Source organism: Nyctereutes procyonoides, unplaced genomic scaffold, assembly GCF_905146905.1.
Source record: "Nyctereutes procyonoides isolate TBG_1078 unplaced genomic scaffold, NYPRO_anot_genome, whole genome shotgun sequence".
NCBI lineage: Eukaryota > Metazoa > Chordata > Mammalia > Carnivora > Canidae > Nyctereutes > Nyctereutes procyonoides.
In genome coordinates, this window is record NW_026575128.1 from 16,389,008 (window position 1) to 16,403,082 (window position 14,075).

The window sequence follows — 14,075 nt, forward strand, 5'->3', positions numbered from 1 at the left end:
GGATACAGAGGTGGAGCATGGACTGCAGGCGGGGGGGTAGGAAGCTGCTGATACAGTGCACGCGAGGCATTTTTAAAGGTGAGAATCCCAGATTTGGAGACTGGATGAATACGGAGGGTGAAGGAGAGGGGGAGTCAAGCACGGCCCCCTGGGTGTTTAGGCAGGAGCTCAGAAGACCACGGGCTGTCACCGCAACGCAGCGCTGAGCCCAGTTCAGTGCTCCCTGGGGGTCGGCCAACAAGGTGTTCCTGAGAGAGAGGAAGAGGTTGAGCCCGCTGGACTCGGAATCAAGAGAAGAGAAGGGAAAGATGGGGAGATGCGTCAGGGACAGGTGATCACTCTTTCCAGACACCTGGAAAAGGAGGGAGGGAGAGGGAGGAACACAAAGTAAAGAGGGCTTCCGTTTGTAAGGCGAGAGAGACCAGATCGAAATCACGTCCACGAGAGGAGGATCCAGGAAGAGGTGAGAAGACAGACCGTCCCTGAGGAGGCAGGAGAAGATGGTGTCCGCAGCCTGAGAGAAGAGCGAGCTTGGGCGGGAGGCACAGGGAGGACGGTGAGGACAGAAGCGGGATGGATGGGGCTGCAGCCAAGTCGGGAGGTGGGAGCCTGGAAGGCCAGAGCTGCTGACTGCTGCCGACCTGGATCTTCCCTGGGGAGCGGGGTGTGAGACTTCTGCTTAGAACAGGGGTGGAGGAGGGGGCGTCGCGCAGAACTGCAGACCATGTGGGTAGGTTCTGAGAGGAGCAATGGCCAGGGACAGGACATAGGCTGGCGAGCAGCATCCAGATGCTGGTAAGGTGCTGGGGCATCTGGATGGCTCAGGGTTGAGCATCTGCCTTCAGCTCAGGGCGTGATCCTAGGGTTCTGGATCGAGTCCCCCATCGGGCTCCCTGCAGGAAGCCTGCTTCTCCCTTTGCCTGTGTCTCTGCCTCTCTCTGTGTCTCTCATGAATAAATAAAATCTTCAACAAGGCCTCACATACAGGGACCTGGTGGCCCTGTGTGTCCTGGGGACTCCCCGGGCTGTTAGCCCACCCCTGCTGTCTCTCTCAGGAGGCCTCAAGTCTCCTTCCTCTGGGCCTAGCCTCTGATTCCTGTTTTAGGTCACCTTCTGGGTCAGACCCTACAGCATAGACAGACGATCCTTCATTGCCTAGTGCAACTGGGCTGTTCTAACAGCACCACCACCAATTACAATAGTAATCATAAAATAATAAACAGCATTAGTCATTGCCACCGACAGCACTTACCACGCCAGGTGCTTGTATATTGCACGTGCTTTAATTTTTAAAACAACCCCGAATGATGTGTAAAACGAACGAGACTAAATCTAAGGGGCCTGGGTAATTTGCCCAAGGTAACTCAGCCAGCAAGTGACTGCCTCCATTTAAACCCAAGTCCAGGGACGCCCAGGTGGCTCAGCGGTTAAGCATCTGCCTTTGGCTCAGGGTGTGATCCCAGAGTCTGGGAATCGAGTCCCACATCGGGCTTCCAGCATGGAGCCTGCTTCTCCCTCTGCCTATGTCTCGATCTCTCTCCCTCTGTCTTTCTCATGAATAAATAAATAAAATCTTTAAAAATATAAACCCAAGTCCACATGATTCCAAGGCCTGATCTGCTTTCCCCTTCCCAAAGTTGGGGCCCAGTGCGCTCGTGCTTGAATGCGGAGTCCCGGCGGCCTTATGCCCCTCCCTCCTTCCCGAAGGCCTTGAGTTACCACTGGAAGGTCAGGCCTGTGTCAAGGTTGTCCAGGGGCTGCCCACCGCAGCCCGTCTTCTCCTGTCCCCCAGCCCAGGCCACATCTCAGGGCCTCGTAGAACTGACAGCTAGTCAGGGGCCCTGCAGCGAGGCCAGCCTCCCAGTTTCCATAGTGAGGACGAGGTGGGAGGAGGAGGAGGAGGAGGAGGTAGCTAAGAGGTCTAGGAAGACTGCTCCCTTCCGGGTTACCAGGCATCCTGGGGCATGGGGAGGGGAGGCTGGCAGAGGTGGGAGGAACGGGGCCTGAGTGGCTGCACGGGAAGCCCTGTCTCTCACGTGTCCCGTCCTCTCCAGGATGGAGCGTCTTCAGCCTTCAGCAAACACCAGGAGGAGGATGCTCAGCCACAGCACCTACCACACTGCATTATAGCTCTAGTTTCGGGACCATCACTGCCACTAGACTGTGAGACACTTGGGGACAGGAACGAGTCAAGAGCAGCACAGTGCCAGCACCTGGGACACCTCACTGACGCCTGGCAAATGAGTGCGTGTGTGGCGATATGAAGCGGGATGTGCCTCCGAGGATTCCACGAGAACTGGAGGCTGCCCTGGCCCACCGTGGACTTCCAAACACCTCCACCCCCAACCCTGGCAGTCCACTGGTGCTCCTCTGAGCTGCCCCCAGCACACATGGCCTGCTGGGAACTCCCCCAAGCTTGCTGCCTAGCACAGGGCTCCTGGGGGCTGGGAGACAACGAGCCTTTGAGTAACTTGTTTGGAGTTATCTGTGCAACTGTCCAGTGATTGGGGAACCAAATGGCCACAAATGGTGACAAGAGCCTCCATATGGATGAAGAAAGTATGGCTGGCTTTAGCACCAGCTGTCGTTTGGGTTGTTCAGTCTTCCTTTCCCATCTTTTCCCTTTCCAGATTCCATCAAGGCTCGTGGGTACCAGAAAGTTACACCCAGTGGGCAACTGTTCACATAGCCAGTGGCAGGTGGCAGCCGTGAGTGAGGCCTAGTACCCTTTCCAGCCCTGCCCAGCCAGGCCTTGGCTCCCAAATACAGAGCTGCCTCCTGCCTGCTGGAATTCTACAGGTGAGCCTCTGGGCAGGTACGGAGAGCTCCCCAGCAGCCAAGAGGCTGCATGGTTGGAAACATCACTGTAGGAGCAGGACCAGCCTGTGGTTGGCACCAGAGAGGAAGGGCTTTCCCCACATTTACCTGGGTCTCAGATGCCAGAGAAGTGAAACAGAGCATCAGCCCTGGTCTTGGGGTAGGGAAGGGTTCTAAAGGAGAGGCTTCCTGGGTCACCAGAGATGGCTACGGTTGGGGAGGCGTTGCTGGCTCTCCTCCGGCAGCTCACTCTAAAGGCCTGAGCTATCTCTGACTTGGGGGCCAGGGAAGGCTTGTGGAACTTCAAAGGAGTCCTCTCTGTCCCCTCTCTCTCCTCACTCACCCCTACGAACCCTGGGAATGAGTTCTCCCTAACACAAGGCTGGTCCTACAACCCTGGACATGGCCAGACCGAGACACAGACATCCACACGCGTGAGCATGTGCCCGAGCACAGCCCACACTTCCTCATCCCAACGGCTCCGGTACCTTCGGTCAGCCTGCAGCCAAGGCCAGGCCAGGTGGGAGTGCCTTGGAGTCTTCCTGGGAATAGTGAGGTCCTGCTGTCTGCTTCCTGAATGGCTGGCGCACAGTGAGTCTCCTGACGCTACCTGGCTGTCCTCCTTTTTTGCCTTCTTTCCTGATTTCCTTGGATGCACTCTAAGAGCCTTGAGTGAACTGACCTTGGTGTTCTTGGAAGGAACCTATGATGACAACCACCTGACTGTCCTGACCCACCCCCTTGGCCTGCCTGTTCGATCCCAGTCTGCTCAGCAGGAAGCAGGATCTGGTGTTTGAACCAAGTCCAGATCATTTATGATGACTGGGCATTGAGGGGTTTAAAAAAAAGCCAATGGGAGCAGGGCCCTGCCTTCCAGAAGCTCCTCTGACAAGGTGTCTGTGTGCAGAGGAGAGGACGTGCCAGGAGGGGACGGGCAGGTGGGCAAGAGGCCAGGGGGAGGAAACAGCCCTCAGGCTCCCCAGAGGTCTCCAAGGCAGATCCAATTCCCTCCCCTTTGCCCTGAGAAGTGTCTACCTGTGGTCCCAGTTCCGTTGCCTTCAAGGCAAAGAGAAGGACCCTGAGGACACTAGTATTCAGGCCGTGGTTCTAAAAACAGAGGGGTGTTCCCCCAGCCCCCATTCTTTCCCTGGTTTGCACGGGCAGTGGGCCTTCTTGCAACTGGAGCTGGCCAAAGCCAACCCCTTTCCTCCCCTGTGGGGAGCCAGGCTGGGCCTGGTGGAGCCTGGCTGCCGCGTTCAGCTTGGCTCTGGGTGGGTTCCCCTTCCCCACTGTCCCACCTACCTGCACTTCTGGACCTGCCTTCTGTCTTCTCTCTCGCTTGCTACCTACGTGACACTGCCTGCACTTGGCATTTCTTGGGAAAGGGCTGTGGATTTAAACCAAATTGCACTGAGACCCCCACAGGCAGGTTAAGCTGCTCCCACCCCCAAACTCGCCTCGAAACCTCCAGAAAGAACAATTAGCTTCTCACTGTCGCCAGAGGCTGTCTGTCATCATTCTCCTCCAGTAGGAGGCTTGGGTATTGGAAGAAGAATGGCCTGAACTCTGCAGGACCCCTCCCCTGGGGTGGCTGGTGACAGCTGGTGGAGGGGAGAGGGGGATGGGCCCAGACAGATTGGCAGGTATCCCTGCGGGGGCCCAGAGCTGAGAAGAAGAGAACAGGAGGGGACTCAGTGGGTGGTCTACCAAGGAGCAGTCACCTAGGTCACTTAGCCACACAACGTCCCTAGAGAAACAGGCCCAGGCCCTTGCCCGCCTAGAACAAGGAGTACAGAATCTGATCATTCCTGGAGTGGAACCCCTTCTCGGTGGCAGCTGGGGATCCCGCGGCAGGTCAGCGGTAAAATTATAAAAGTAGGGGAGAGGCTAGGATTTATGGGCTGGGGAATGGGACCCCTCAAGCTCAGAGAGGTCTGCTATCCCTGTGGGATGGGCCAGGGTCCAGATAAGGCCTTCCTCCCCAGGGCTGGGAATAAGGGTGGACCCACATTTGAGTCAGAGAGTCTTCACAGAGGGTAAGGGGCTCAGAGTGGGGGGCACTACAAGGTCAGGGCAGGGGAGGAGGAAGAGTAGGAGTGAAGCTGGGGCTAGCCAGATAAAAGCGGTCCTTCCAGGGGGACCTGAGGCCAGGGAAGGGCCTGCAGGGGCTGCTGGGGAGACACCCATGGTCTGGCTAGGGAAGGCTGAAAGAGAACTTGCACTCTGGGCATCCGGGCAGGTGGCAGGTATCAGGCTTAGCAGCTCCCGGAGTCCACACCAGTGCCCCCTGGCATCCCCTGGCCTCTCTGTCCCTTGGTCTGAGTTTGGGTATCTTTCAGCTTTGGGTCATTAATGCTTCTTTTGAAAGGTTCCTACTGGTTCTTTGTGGGGTTCAGGGGAAGGGGCTGACCTGGAAGCCAGGCAAGGACAGGGCAAGAGGGGAAGGAGCTGTGCATGGGGAGCTCACCACTCTCTCCTTGTAGACGATGTACTTCAACCACTTGAAGTCCTGCCACTTGAAGCCAGCGAGGACAAATAGAGAATCGCGTTCATATTGCTCGGGCCGCTGCATGGCGCCCTCAGGGTAGGTGATGCGCAGTGTAGTTTTGCTGCCCACGTCCTTCTCAAAGCCTTTCACTGGTGCGGAGTTCAGTCTACAGAGAGCAGGCCCAGTCAGAGCCTGCCCTGCGCTCACTGCGTGTAGTCTGTGGGCTTGTGTTTGGGGAGCCACTCTGACCCTAGAATCCCCCAGGTGCAGAGAATAGGGAGCCAGGTCACCTGAAGCCACCAGGTCACCTGGAGCCACCTAGCTTTCTAGAGCCCTCCGACCAGGGTTCTTCTCTAGGCTTCTGCTGACCTCCAGTCCGACTAGCCAGATGGACAGACAGTTCTCAGTGGACTCAGGGACGAGGGTTCGGGCCAGGACTCTCAGGTGCCTGAGGCACTGCTGTTTGGGGAGCTCACCTGACCACAATGTCATAGTCATCAATTCGTGACCCCAGAGACTTGTTGGCTAGGACACCTCCGTTGCCCACGATGATGCAGCGGCGGCAGCTGAGGCTGAGGGGAGAGAGGCAGAGACCTCTGGAGAGCTGTCCGCCAGGGCTCCTTCTCCCTACCCCTTGGGCCCATGACCTCATGCCTTTGGCCAGATGCAGACTGGGATGGGGGAAGACCAATGGGCTTCAGGCAGCATTCTGAGGCCAAAGCCATACTGTGGGTAGCTGGGCCACTTGGGACTCTCGGACAGCCCTAGTCCCAGAGATTCTCCAGGAAAGTGTGGCTGTGGAAGGGGCAAGGATGTTAGTTCTGGGGTGGTGAGGAAGGGGTCAGAGGACGGCATTCTAGGCTCAAGGCTCCCCAAGGGTTAGTGGAGTTCAAGAAAGAGGGCAAAGTGGGCTGATTTGAAGGCCAGAGAGGGAAGCAGAGGACAGGTCTGGAGGGTCCAGGACCCAAGGGTGGGCTTATATTCAGCTCAGAAGCCCCCAGGCTCCCATTAGCCACCAGAGAGCCCTACTTATTTTGCTTCTCCCACCTGGGGCTTCCCACACCCAGGAGCCATGGGCTCCTCAGCTGTCACCGCCTCCTGCATGTAAGCCCTGCCCCCTCAGCTGCCTCCTCCACCCTGTCCTTCAGCCCCACGGCTGGGCTGATCTCAGCCCAGTGTCTGGCCTGCCCTTCTTACCCTCAGACCTGGGCTGACTGAGGACTGAAACACCTTGCCAAGTGCTGATGGTTCCAGGGGGTGCAGGCCAGCACCAGATGGCCCCACTGATCTGCTCACCACCCCAGCATGTGTGCTGTGTGTGCATGTCTGTGGACATGCTGGAGAATGTGCTCGTGTCCACGCTAAGCTGGCAGGACCTCGGCACCTCTGTGCATGCCAGGCAGCTGAGGGCGGGAGGGTGGGTAGGGAGCGGCTCACCTGTCCAAGGCAGGGGTCAGGCGGTACTCTTTGGTGACTGACAAGATGGCTTTGATCAGATTGTCTGTGGACAGAGGAGGGAGGTTACTGTCAGAGGGTCACGGGCATCCCCATGAAGTGTTTGCGGATGACGTTCAGGAGGCACATGCTCCCATGTAGGGTGGAGGTGGAGGTGAAGGTGGGGAGAGGGAGCTCTGGCACAAGGTTGGGCTGGGCCACTGGCCCAGCTGTCTCCCTGAGGAACGAGATGCAGGCAGGGGAACGGGCAGGTGCACTCGGCTCTGCCCGGAACCAGTCTCCAGCATGGACGTGCGCTTTCTCCCCCAGGGCTCCCCAGCCCTTCCTGGGATGCCTCCTCCGGCTTCCCGAGGCTTGTGGTCAGGCCCCAGGATATGGATCCCCGGCCTGGGACCTGCTCAGGGACAGAGACCATGCTCGGCTCGCCTCCGTGCCCCCAGTGAGGAGACACCAGAGAGCGAGTGAGGAGGCCAGCAATGATGAAGAGCTCAAGTGGGCCCACCAGCTCCCGAGTCAGACCCCTTTGCCACTTTCTGATGCCGGCTTCCCCTCACTTCCCCCTCTAGCACTGCCCATCTTCAATCTTGGCCTTGCCCATCTGTCTCTGCCTCCTTCGCTCTCCAACCCGAGGCCTGGGATCTGCCCACCTGCACTCCACTCAGGCAGCCCTCAGCAAGGGCCCAGGACCTCTGTGTTCTCAGATCCTGTGACCACTAGCCAGACCTCCTACTTCTTGGCCTCAGGCTTTGCCTATGGTGACTTACTCTTCTTTCAAACTCAGGCATAAGGAGAACATTGTAATATAACGTGTAAAGATACTGGCTTTGGAGTCAAATCCTAGCTGTGCTACCTCAGAGCTCTGTGACCTTAGATAAATCATGTACTTTCTTTGAGTTTTAGTTCCCCATCTTTCAAGTGAAGATGGTAATTCCTATTCTGGCAGAGTCATTGGGAAGATAAAAAGATAATATACGTAGAGATCTGGAGGTAAAAGTAAGTAAATCAGTGCAACCATAGTGGAGAGCATCTTAGTAACACTGAGCAGAGATGTGGATGTGCACAGACTAAGATCTTGCAAGTCTCCTCCTAGGCAGATAGCATCTGAATGTTCCCACATTTGTTTAAGGAAATTTGTGCAAGAAGGTTCACTGTGGAGCTGTTCATAATAGCAAAATGCTGGAGGCAAGCTAAATGTTCACCAAAGGAAGACAGATTAAATGTGGAACCCAGAGTACTATGCAGCAGTAAAAACAAATAAAAAAGTGACCTTGGGCCACATGTACTAATACAGATAATCCTGAAAAGCATAAGCAAAAAACATTAATTTGAAACACACACACATATACATATGTATACATATAATATTATTTGTAAAATGTAAAAACATGCAAAAACAATGCCTTATTTTCAATGGACATATAAATATGTCACAGACATAGATAAACAGGCTTTGGAATAGTAACCCCCCCAACCAGGCCAACGGTCTCCTGAGAAGGAGGGGCAGGGAACGGGAAAGGCCACACAGCTTTGATTATCTCCTGTTTTATTCCTTAAGCTGGGGACACAATACGTGGTTGCTCACGGTTTTCGTCTTCATTCTTTTTTATATGACTGAAATATTCTACATAAAGAAACACTGCCTCCCAACTTAAAAGTAACAACCCTGTGATTTTTTTTTACAAGATGGGTCCACAGACCCCCTCCTTTTCCCACCTCCCATTCACCTCTAACAAAAAAGCAATATTGCTACTAATTGGCCAAAGTCGAGGATATGGCTTGGGTTTTTATTTCCTAGGAGGGGGCTTTAGCAGAAAGAGTATGAATTAGTAAGTGCTCTCCTCTTGCTGGCCAATGGGCTGTGTACCAGCCTTCTCAGGCCTTTGTAGTTTAACAGGATCAGAGTGAGGATTTAGGAAAAGAGGCTGCTGAGACACCTGTGCCCAGTAAAAAGGAGTTCTACCCATTAGATTTGTCCTTGGGGATCAGAGATTGAAATTCCTGTTCTTGAGCGTCCTTTTGCTGGTCCTGTCTTCTTTTCAGGGAGGGGTGGACTGACTAAGTGGCAAATTCAGGTATGTTTGAGTCCCCTGGCCAAATGATATCACCCCTTCAACAGTGCTCTTATGTAAGTCTGGCCACAACCTAATACAATGGGATTATTTTCCCCCATGTAACTGATGAAGACACTAAAGCACAGGCAGGTTAAGGAACATGTCCAAGGTCACAGCTAGTAAAGAAGTAGTACTGAGATCTGATCCTTCAGTGTCTGACCATAAGGCCCAATCCCTACCATGCAGGAACTTGACAACAGAACTGTCAAACTGTCAGGGGCTAGAAAGTCTTCAGTCAGGAGGGAGCTGCATGGCCAAGGTCCCTAAGGCAATGGAAGGGGACAGTCCTGAGGGCACAAGGGACAGGCGAGCCTTGGACAGGGTAGGAAAGGACTGGAGGGGGGACCGGGGTAAGGAGTAGGTGATGGAGGAGCCTGGAGTCTTTGTGGGGGATGGCCTGTGTCTTCTCAGGGATACTCCAGCACGGATGTCCCTGGCATCCTGTGATCTCATTGTGCTCTTTCCGTGTCAGAGCCCTTACTGTCCTGCACTCTAAGTATCTGTGTCTCTACTAGACTGGAGCTTTTTTTTTTCTTTTTATTTTTTTTTAGACTGGAGCTTTTTTAAGGCACAGGACTGTGTTGTCCGCTCCACTGTTGTGTGCCTGGCTCTGGCCGAGTGGTGGGCTCTGAGTAAACAAACAGTCCATTGAAGTTTAGAAGAAAGGAAGGCGGAAGAGGGAAGGAGAGGGGTGGATCCCCAGCATGGGGACTTCTGAGGGTATAGCCTTGCCCTGAGTGCAGGGACACAGGCTGAGGGATGACATGTTAATACAGAGTGGGCCAGGGTTCCCAACCTACCTTGACCTTTGATCCCAAAAGGTGGCACAAACTCCCGAATCCTAGCCCACTTGCGGAAAGAGTCATCCAGGAACATGGGTGCTGGCTTGGAGAACCTGGAATAAAATAGGGCTGTTGAGGATCCCCAAATACAACAAGATGGAGTTCAGATGGGCTCCTCAGTACATCTGTGTGGGCAGTGGATCTGCTGGGAGCACCTTCACAGTCCAGCATGCCCTCCCTACCCTTGGTCTGCGGGAAGCTGTGGCGTCTGACCCATCTTGTCCAGTGGAGCCTGAGTTGAAGGGGCAGGTCTGGCCGGTCCCTCCGCGGCCAACTACAGGGGTGGAGAGGCAAGCTGCCACTCGGCCCGGATGGAGTTGCACACTGCAAGCTCTCTGGCAGGCAACCTAGGCACATACCCACCAGCCACCACTGCCCACACTGTGCCTTCAGTCTGGGAACCTGGAGACAACACGCTGGCCAGGTGAGAAGGAGACCCAAAGAAAGCTGGTGCCTGGGAACAGAGTTTTGGAGAGAATTCTGGGAGGTGGCCACCCAGCATGAGGAGGAAGGAGAATTCACGGCCACAGTGGGAAGGAGAACAGCCACAGGAGCAGATGTTTGGTAGAGAAGAAAAAAACCGGAGCATCCTGTGGCTGGGAGGCTGCCATCTTCTCTCTTTGGCCTTTTTATTATTTTTTTTGGCCTAAAAAAATAATATGAGAGGAGGCCTCACACGGATAGGAGCCTGGCAGAGACAAGGATGAGAGAATGCTACCCTCCTCAGGAGCTGAGGGAGGGGTATGTGTGTAAGAGGAGAGGGTATCTTGCACGGAGATGCTGAGTTGAGAAGGGAAAAGAAAGTTTCACTTTTCTGGGGAAAGCCAGGGTGTGGGCAGGCCGGGGTGCAGGCTTTGGGAAGTAAGAAGGGACAGAGAAGGCAGCGAGGACCGAGGGGAAAGCAACAGGAGGCAAGCTCTTCAGGGATGCTCGGACAACGAGCCTCGCATGGAACCTGGCATCCTGGTTTTGAGGCCTTTTCAGGAACCCTGGAGGCCCTGAAGACGGCCAGCACCTGATCGTCTACTGTGTGTTGATTCTTCTGAGGAGCCTGGTTGGGGCCTTGCTGGCCAAGGAGGAAGATGCGGAGGCCTAGGCCTTGGCTCCGTCTCTGCATTTCTAACTCAACCTGAATCAGCCACTGAAAACCTGAAGATGGGAAGAGAGGCCTCCAAGCCCCGGACCTAGAACTGAGCCCTCTGAATGTACTCCGACTCAAGCAAACCCTTCTCATTTCCATCCCACTAACCATTAAAATCACCCTACCCAGGAGGAATAATATTATTAGATTTTGAAGGGAACTTGAAGGAGGCAGAAAACTTGCAGTCCTGCTCCCTCTCCCATCACTCACGCCTGGGAAGAAGTTGTCAATACCTGATAGCACAGAGGCCACTCCCCGCCGAGCAGACCTCCTTTGGACTTAGGAGTTAGCACGCTTCCCTTCTGTGTACGGGGGTCACGCATGTTTCTCATACCTGGTATAACAAATCTAAGTACATTAATATATTTGATGTTTTCCAGAGGCACTGAGGATGCTGGCCACAGCTTAGGTGTACCAGCAAAGGAAACCGGTCCCTGGACAAGCCCACACCAAGAACCTTTCTTCTTGTGTCAGGACTGAGCTGATGAAAAATGTTTGCAAAGTCTCTCAGCCAGGCCTGGACAGGATTTTATCTGCTTCCCAATATGTACTGGATGTTATATGCTAATAAAATCTCTTAAGATCTGGCCAAACGTTCTCAACATATTTTTTTTTTCCTTTTCTTCTCCTTTCCCTGTGTTTTTCAGTTGATGAGAAAGTTCATTACATTAATTTTTACTTTAAAAAAACTCATTATTGGGGATCCCTGGGTGGCTCAGCAGTTTGGCACTTGCCTTCGGCCCAGGGTGTGATCCTGGAGTCCCAGGATCGAGTTCCACATCAGGCTCCCTGCATGGAGCCTGCTTCTCTTTCTGCCTGTGTCTCTGCCTCTCTCTCTCTCTCTCTCTCTCTCTCTGTGTGTGTGTGTGTGTCTCATGAATAAATAAAATCTTAAAGAAAAAAACTTATTTTTGGTGTAGCTTGTAATAAGTGTTAATTTGGGGGAAAAATACTAAAAAATACTAAGGGGTGCACACACAAACACAAGTAAGTAAAAAATACTCATAATCCTAAAACACAAAGGATTGTGTTTGTGTATATATCTGCACTGAGCTCTGTAGACTCTTCATTCACTTTATAATAATGAGAACATTGCTATGTAAATGGACGCAACTTTCTCCTAACACACAAAGACTGGATCAAACAACAAAAACAGTAAGCTGCTGGTAACTGACCCAAGTTGACTCCCAATGATCGAATGTACAAGAACACACAAGTGAAAATAGGACCAAGAAAAAGCGTAAGTTCCAATATTAGTGTTACAGGTTGAATGCCTGTGATCCCTCAAATTCATATGCTGAAATTTCATCCCCAACATGATAGTGTTTGCTGGTAGGGACCTTTGGGAGGTCACTGGGTCATGACGGTAGTCTTCATGAGTGGGGTCAGTGCTCTTATAAGAAGAGGCCAGAGAGCTAACCAGCTCTCCTTCCACCATAGGAGGATACAAGAAGAAGCCAGTCATCTGAACCTGAAGACACTCTCACCAGGACCCGACCACACTGGTACCATGATCTCAGAGTTCGGCCTCCAGAACTGTGAGAAAATACATTTCTGTTGTTGAGAAGCCCAGCCTATGGTAGTTCGTTATAGCAGCTAGAGCTGATGAAGTCAGTAAGTAAGGAGAAAAAAAAAAGAAAAAAAAAATCGTGGGAGAGAGCCTGGCAAAAAGCATTACAGGAGTCTGATAAGCATTTCTTAAAAACCTTTGCCTTCAGTGTAGAACTCATTTATTTATTTTTATTATCTGGTTTTAAACATTGTCCTTTTCACCTTGTTCTTTTATTGGGTCTTCATGTTTCAGTTGCTTATTTTGTAGACCTTCTTTATTCTTTGACAGACGGAGCCAGCCTCCTCTAACATTTCTTTCTGCTAGTTGGGTGCACCTTTGTGCAAAGGGTATTCTTTTTTCCTCCTGGGGATATCTTTTTAAAACTTTGTATTATGGGAGATTTCAAACATGCACAAAAGTTGAACCTTCATGGATGGACATGTTACCCAGATGCAGAATCAGTGGTCATGGTCAATTTTGTTTCTCTTGTACTCCCTCTATTCTCTTTCTGTATTATTTTGAAAACTCCCAGAGATCCTGCCATTTCATCCATGAAATACTTTAGTATTAGTTTCTAAAAGATAAGGCCAACCTTAAAAACCATAACCACACCTAAACAACTCCTCTTAAAGCCATTATCACACCTAAAACACTACAATTTCTTAATAGCAACAAATAGTTTCAGATTTCTCATTACTGTTTGCTGTTGTTGCTTCTTTTAATAGTTGCTTATTTAGATCAGAATGGAAGCATGATCCACACACTGAATTGGGCTTGTCTCTAGTCTCTTTTAAATCGATAGATTTGGGGATCCCTTGGTGGCTCAGCGGTTTGGCGTCTGCCTTCAGCCCAGGGCGTGATCCTGGAGTCCCGGGATCGAGTCCCACGTTGGGCTCCCTGCGTGGAGCCTGCCTCTCCCTCTGCCTGTGTCTCTGCCTCTCTGTGTCTCTCATGAATACATAAATAAAATCTTAAAAATAAATAAATAAATCGATAGGTTTCCTCCTCATTCTTCTTCTCTCTTTGGCCTTTTCATCTTGGCTCTTGAATCCATTTGATGACACACCCCAATAATATGAGAAAACAGCCTTGCTGCCCAGTATGTAAAGATGTCCCAAGTTCATCCTGTACATTTCTTTTTCTTTCTTTCTTTTTCTTTCTTCTTTCTTTCTTTCTTTCTTTCTTTCTTTCTTTTCTTTCTTTTCTTTCTTTCTTTCTTTCTTTCTTTCCTTCCTTCCTTCCTTCCTTCCTTCTTTTCTTTTCTTCTTTTCTTTTCTTTTCTTTCAGGATTTTATTTGGGACGCCTGGGTGGCTCAAGGGCTGAGTGTCTGCCTTCAGCTCAGGGCGTGATCCCAGGGTCCTGGAATCGAGTCCCGCATTGGGCTCCCTGGATGGAGCCTGTTTCTCTCTCTGCCTGTGTCTCTGCCTCTCTCTCTCTATCATGAATAAATAAATAAAATCTAATTTTTAAAAGTGATTCTTCTTCTTTTTTTTTTTAAGATTTTTATTTATTTGGGCATCTTGGGTGGCTCAGTGGTTTGGTGCCTCCTCAGCCCAGGGTGTGATCCTGGAGACCCAGGATCCAGTCCCATGTCGGGCTCCCTGCATGGAGCCTGCTTCTCCCTCTGCCTGTGTCTCTGCCTCTCTCTGTCTATCATGAATGAATAAA

At 52.0% G+C, this 14,075-nt stretch overlaps 1 protein-coding gene across 4 annotated transcripts in view; it reads right to left on the reverse strand.

The window, feature by feature from the left end:
- Positions 1–14,075, reverse strand: part of ST3GAL3 (ST3 beta-galactoside alpha-2,3-sialyltransferase 3) — a 194,103-nt gene that overhangs the window by 16,862 nt on the left and 163,166 nt on the right. For 3 of the 4 annotated variants that reach the window (XM_055341757.1, XM_055341755.1, XM_055341756.1), the window contains 4 exons: positions 9,672–9,766; positions 6,743–6,806; positions 5,782–5,877; positions 5,285–5,471 (listed from right to left, as the gene is read on the reverse strand). In XM_055341757.1, the coding sequence (XP_055197732.1) occupies positions 5,285–5,471; positions 5,782–5,877; positions 6,743–6,806; positions 9,672–9,766 (442 nt within the window). The remainder of the gene's footprint in view (positions 1–5,284; positions 5,472–5,781; positions 5,878–6,742; positions 6,807–9,671; positions 9,767–14,075) is intronic. The other variant, XM_055341758.1, reaches the window with a different exon arrangement.